We start from the raw sequence: 6,610 nt of genomic DNA, 5'->3' as shown, positions 1-6,610 counted from the left end.
CAAAACACAAATGATGTTTTTCCGTAGGCTTAATTACAATCATGTTATGGCCACATTCCTCAAAATTTTATAAAATATCAATTTTGTCCTTCATTTTTCGGTTCGTGACTCAAATTTGTATGCTACATTTTTAAAGCAATTTTCAATATAGGTCGATTCTAAAAAGCGTGACCACTTTTAAAGCAATAATTCATATTTGATCACATTTGCAAGAAAAAATCGTTTTTTATAGAAAAAAAATTACGTATACGCCACAGTCACCCGAAAAACTTAATTTTTTTTCCTTTTTGTAAGGTGCCACTGAATATTTTTGTTTTGCTCCATTTTTAAATCTGTTTCTGTTGGTTGACTGACGAAAATGCTAACCAAAAATGTAAATAAAATGTTTTACAGTCAGACGCATTTTTTTTTTTTTTTTACTGATTTACTTAATTGCATTATTTGTCATTTCCTCAATTTATATCAGTCTCATTATTGTCGTCACCTTGGAAAGATGGTTAATTCATACATTTCAATAACCATTTTTATTTTATTTTCAATCGAAAAACTGATTGCCTTTTCGAATTTAACCGACTTTATAAATCTTCGTCAAAAACGAAGCATTATTTATCAAGGTGGTGCAGTTAAGGTATTATTTTATAACATACATTTTTACCGAGTCTAAAAAATTTCCTTAAGTTTTCTGTTGCAGGAATTTGGCCATTATATCTTGAAGATCCTGTCAATTGGAGACAAATGAACTGCCTAGCTGGTTTACAAACACAATATGAACTCCCATCAAAGCCAAGAGACACATTCTTCAATAAAAATTGGGGTGTACCTTATGAAAGAAACTTAAAGACTATTCGAGATGAATTTGATAGATTTTCTTCCATTAAGCCAGATTTTTCTCGAGTTTTTGTTTATACTGCTTTGGAAGAATTCATGAACAGAAATGGTCGCAATGGACGCGAATGTTTACTGCGATCGATATGTGAAAATGCACAAATCGATGAGCATGTTGATGATTTCTCACGGATACTTGATGTAATTCTTACGTGAGTTTCAAAACACACAATTCACATTAACTTATTGATTCAATATGAATTTTAGTCCAGGAAGAGATGATTTGGACGAGGTTTATCGAGAAGCATTTAAAGCTGGAGAGTTTGGAGCTGATTGTTTGACTTCATATTCGAAGTGTTCGTACGGAGATAGTTTTTTAGATCGAATTGCTGTTGTAACTTAAGTCTCCACAATAAAATGTAAACATACTTTTTGATATGAGCCAATTCTTTCCTAATAAAATTTTTAAAAATAAAAGCAATTTTAAAATTAGTTTTTTTTCTGTTTTTTTTTTTATTATTATTTGTTGTTGAAATTATTTATGAAAGTGTTTGCATTACTCAAATAAAAAAATCTTTATTATTTACAACTTTTCATTGTATGAGATAGAAATTACTTCTTGGAAATGCAACAAAAATGTTATATAAAGAATCTGAGCATAATTTGCTAAACATTTTCTTTTCTATACTTTTAATAATTATCTTAATTTTATTTTATTTTTTATGGAGTTTATGTACGTTAGTATTAACATACATTGTTTTTTTTTGTATATAAAACATTTTATAACTATTTTTTTTTTTTAACTTTTTCTTTCAATAAACTTTTTTTTTTTTATGGATTTGAATAGTGCCTAGTATCTTCGGTGGTTGTTGTTATAGCCTCCTCGTCCACCTCCACGATTATTTTGGTAACCATAATTATTATTATAATTATTATTGCCATGTCTTTGTTGGTTGTTGTAGCTATTACCACCACGACCGCGCCCACCACGATTACCACCTTCTTGACCAACTTGAACCCAACTACCGCCACCACTGTGACCACCACTGTTGCCACCTCTTCCACCATATTGTTTATAATTATTGCCACCTTGTTGATAATTGTTATAATTATTACCACTACGTTGTTGGTTGGAGTTATAGCGATCTGAAAAAAAAACAAAAAAAAGAAAGTTATTATTACATATTCACAAGACAGTTTTATGCATATAAAAAAGTTTGGAGATTTAAAAATAATAAGGAAATAAACGGTATTTGTTTAATCGTTATTTATTCTTCATAAACTAAAATCAATTTCTAGAAGAAAATTACGGAAGGGAAAATCTGTAAGAATGAGTAAATAAAAAACCGCTACTTTTGTAGCCGAGAGGAGTTTTATGCTTTTCACCTTGTGTATTATATTGTACCTACTTAGAATCAAGAAGATGTTTTTCTTAAATGAATATACTTAAAATAATACGATTTCTTATTAAAATAAATGGAATCCGTTTAAATTCAAAGTGAACTTTATTGCATTTTTATAATAATTTCCTTCTTAACAAATTTTAAGTGTAAATATCTGGTAAAAATTAACAGATATACATATCATTAAATTTTTTTTGCATGCTTATTAATATTAAAAAATTAAAAAAAGGATATTTACCTTAATTTAATTTAAAAGATTCTTCGATTTAGTTTTGACATGCATTTTGCATCGTATATACTTTGTTTAGGTGCTTATAGGTTGTATATTTTAATAAATTTTTAATTTTAATAAATGAAAGCTGAAGCATTTTTTTTTTTGTGTTTAACATGGACCCTCATTGAATAATGCCCTCGATTCAAACTGACAGATGACAGGTGACAGATGTCCGATGACAGTTGATAAATGACAGACAGGTGATACCCTTCAAGCAAGAAAACGGAGTTCAGAGAAGACAATCCGACCTCCGACCCAGAAAAACGGGGTTGCACTCACACACTTGCAACTTTTTGTGTATGAACACAAATTCGAAGGAGAAATCGTGGTGAAAAAACCAATACATACATATAAAATCGGCTCCGCGGTGATTATAATTTCCATACTAATTTGAGCCGCCTTCGGACCCGTTTCTGAGCCGAAGTCGGACTCAGCTCCGCCTGAGGCGGAGCGGATTCGTACCGAGGTCGGACTTGTTTGCTTGAAGGGTAGATGACAGATGTAAAATTGAAAAATGACAGGTAACAAATATGAGATGACATGACGTACGGCAACTGATGACAAATTTTTGAAAACGTTTAAGCCGTTTTAGAATTTTTGGTGTTCTTAAGCATTTAACAGGGCTGCCGATTACTTTCTCGTATTTTAGAGATGCCACCCGACATTTTTTTAGATAAAAATGAGTCTCAACTAAAATTAATTTGAGCCTTTTAGTGAATAAAAATTAAATTTTTTTTTAGTTTATTTTCCATAATAGGGTTACCATTTTTGCAAGCATGCATTCCTTAAATGACTGTATTCCTCTAATTCAATGTCGAAAAGAGTTACAACTTCTGATTCAGCTCGCATGTTTGCAGTTTTGAAAGTTAATTGAGCAACAGGGTTTAAATAAAGCATTTGTCCTTTTTATTTTTTTTTTTACAAAGAATTCGCATAGCCAATATCATAAAGAATATGTACCAATCTTTTATGGCCACTTGCATCCATAACCAACATTATTATCGCGCTCGGAGCCACTTTACTCTCACTTTCCCCACATTCATCGCCGGGATATTTTGAAGAGGAGGCGTCATCGCAAAGGTATAGTTGTTGATGTTTTTGTTGTTGTTCTTCTGTTTTATATGAACTCTCGCAGAGTTTTTTAAAAAAGGATTCTTGGTAGCATACAAGAAGGACTCAGGTAGGGGTTTTTTTTCTCATATTTTTTTTTTTGTTTCACGCCATCATCGTCAACACAATATATTATGCACCTTTAACCAACAAGCACATAAGCCGAAAAGGTTCAAAGAGGCGGCACAGAAAGAGAGAGAGAGAGCGAGTGAGAAATTTTTTTCTGAACCCCAAGAAGGCGCGCAAAACATACAAATATAAAAAAAATCAAGCTAAAAGAAATAGAAAGTAGAAAAAGCTCTTCGTAGGTACACAAAATAATACACAAAAAAAAAGGCGCGCACAACACAAATACTCAACTTGGATAGTCAAAAAGGCTTATAAAGTCCTTGCCAAGCATTATAATAAGTTAAGAAGAGGTGAGTGCATTCAGTGCATTCAACACTCACTCAGCCATTGAATGATGCACGTCTATGATGCATGAGGGCTGAGGCCCCGTCATCATCGTCGTCAACAAGAATAAAAACAGGACTCTGTCAAGCCAAAAGGGGGGTAAAGGGAATAAGTGCCACTCCCCGAAATGAAAAGCCTCATCATATAGTGCGGTGATAGCTGGTGGTTTAAGTATGTGATGTGTAGTGGGTATAGTCGAAATCATTTGTTCGCACCTCATCTGGTTCCTTAAATGCTCACTTTTGCATCTCTCTTCGAATTGAATTTGATATCGCTTTGGTGCTTGCTTAGAAATTCTATAAGAGCGAGGACTATGAGCGACTTAAGTATTTCATAATCATAGAAACAAACAAAAGTTTTTTTTTTATAGAATGAGATTCGTCTATTGTTTTTTTTTGTGTGAAACGAAGAAAGGTGCAAATGAAGAACAGATTAGGAAAATGACATCACACAATCTTGGAAACGCTTAAGAAATGTGAAAAGTTTTGAAGTTTATTAAAAGCCTTTGATAAGAGTGTAGTTTTAATGCAAACAAAAACATATTCATCGGCATTTAGGGCTAAGTGGCGGTTATTAAAGGAAAATGGTGAATTCGAAATTAATTGTTTTCATAGTTTTTCGAATGGCTTTGATTTGTTTATTTAGAAATTTCGCTCGAAATGTCAAATCAATCGCTGAGCTTACATTTTCATCGAGAAGCGTTTTTACACTTTGGAAATGTCCGATTGTCATATTTGACACCGAAACTGTCAACAGTCTCGAAGTGAGGTGACATCGAAGTTCGAAATGTCACTTTTACACGGAAACTGTCAACACTTTTGTAGTAAAGTGGTATTGAAGATTGAAATGTCACATTTTTAACAAACTATGTAGATACAAAACTACGAATCTACTACATCACGAATACGAAGTGTCTTTTGACAGCAGTGACATCGTTAGGCAATTTTTTTTTATTTCTCAATGACAGCTAAGTCAAAGTTGCCGGTCAGGTTAATAGTCAAAGAAAAACTTTAACTTTTCGAACTAAACTGTCATGCAGACAAATTAATTTCCAATTGATGTCTTAAAAAATTATGGGTACAGCAGAGCAATCTTTTTTTTTTTGCTTCTGCCCCATTCCAACCATATCGTACATCAAATGACAAATTGTTTGCTATGTCATGCGTCATTTCTGTTGATTTGGAGTAGGACGCAGTATATTTCGAGTTCGAAATTCGTTCATATCAACAAAAATTAATTTCATCGTAACAGCACGTGCGACGACCTCTTGAAAATGTACAACTCACACCCCCCGAATCACCGCTGAAACCACTACAAACTTTATGCGAGGAATTTTGATTTGCAGATTGTATATACGCGCGACTTGTCATCGAAAAGTTTGCTTTACACGTATTTATGTTAATACAAAGAATAAATTCATCATCATCATCGTTATTATTATTTCGGTTAAAGAAAAAGATTTTTTGGGGGAGACGAAGCGAAGAGCGACAATTTGACATTTCATTCTGTCAACAAGGAAATTCTCAAGTACCTTTCCGTTTTCAATTCATAAATATTATATAGAAGTAAAGTATATCGGCTTGCTGTCACTTGCTGTACCGCGTCATCGGTGTTGGTATGGTCATTCAAAAGCGTTTTTAAGGAAATTGGAAAACAATTGTATATTTGCAGAGTGAGTGCAATTTATATAACCTCACAAACGACAATGATGAAAATAAGAATGAGAACGACACACGTTCGCAATGGGGGGTAATTAGCAAAATCTTTATTTTATATACATAAATGAATATGAATTGGATAGGTTGGGTGGGCTAGGAAAAAAAAAAAGAAAAGCAATAAAATAAAATAAAAACAACAATGATGTTTGCAAGCTGTCAATTAGACATTTTATCGATTGACGTTTTCAAGAAAGCAATGGAAGGGATTGTGAAATTTTCGACACCTTAGGTCTGTTTATTGAAAAAAATCTAGGACAGAACAAATCAGAGCAGCACAAGTTTGTAAATATTGTCAGAACAAGAAAAAACAGAAAAGTTCAACTTCGTATTTAACAAGATTGACAGTTGTCTATAAATCAATTGCAAATTTTTAAATTCAAAAATCATTTCTTGAAATGATTTTTTACTAAAATAATTTAATTTGTTGTTAATCAAAAACTCCTAGGAAATTTACTTTTTAAAATCTTATTTTTTCTTACTTTTATCACAGCATAGGAGCAAAAAAACTTAATCTTTTCTGTGCTGAAAAACTTCATGAAACATAAAATGACAGATTGTAGAACAAGTTGGGGCGAGTTTTTCTTTTTCATAAAACACAAAAACTTGTACTTTTCGGAACTTTTCTGTTCTTTTCTGTGCGGATCAAACTCATTAAACAGACCTCTTGTAGTCATTGAACAAAGATTATTATCCCATCATTGATTTTATAAATTAAAAGAGTGATTCTTGTTCTACAGTAACTCGTTACTGTAGAACAAGAAGCAATGTTTTGAAGAAAACGCTTGCAAGGAAATTTGCAAGGACTTTTTAGACTGGAAATATAATTA

The 6,610-nt window shown here is 32.3% G+C and overlaps 2 protein-coding genes across 2 annotated transcripts in view; one reads left to right on the top strand and one right to left on the bottom strand.

Annotated features, from left to right (window-relative positions):
• Positions 1-493: 493 nt before the first annotated feature.
• Positions 494-1,228, top strand: LOC129915021 (uncharacterized). The gene is made up of 3 exons (XM_055994476.1): positions 494-628; positions 679-1,037; positions 1,093-1,228. The coding sequence occupies exons 1-3, from the start codon at positions 494-496 to the stop codon at positions 1,226-1,228; spliced, it is 630 nt and encodes a 209-aa protein (XP_055850451.1).
• Positions 1,229-1,596: 368 nt separating this feature from the next.
• LOC129913450 (5'-3' exoribonuclease 2 homolog) overlaps positions 1,597-6,610 on the bottom strand; it is a 44,848-nt gene continuing 39,834 nt past the window's right edge. The window contains exon 9 of the mRNA XM_055992139.1: positions 1,597-1,971. Within this exon, the coding sequence (XP_055848114.1) occupies positions 1,676-1,971 (296 nt within the window). The 3' untranslated portion in view covers positions 1,597-1,675. The remainder of the gene's footprint in view (positions 1,972-6,610) is intronic.

This window comes from Episyrphus balteatus, chromosome 3 (genome assembly GCF_945859705.1).
Source record: "Episyrphus balteatus chromosome 3, idEpiBalt1.1, whole genome shotgun sequence".
Taxonomy (NCBI): domain Eukaryota; kingdom Metazoa; phylum Arthropoda; class Insecta; order Diptera; family Syrphidae; genus Episyrphus; species Episyrphus balteatus.
Note: the sequence above shows the minus strand (reverse complement) of the source record. Positions and strands in the feature narration are given on the sequence as shown.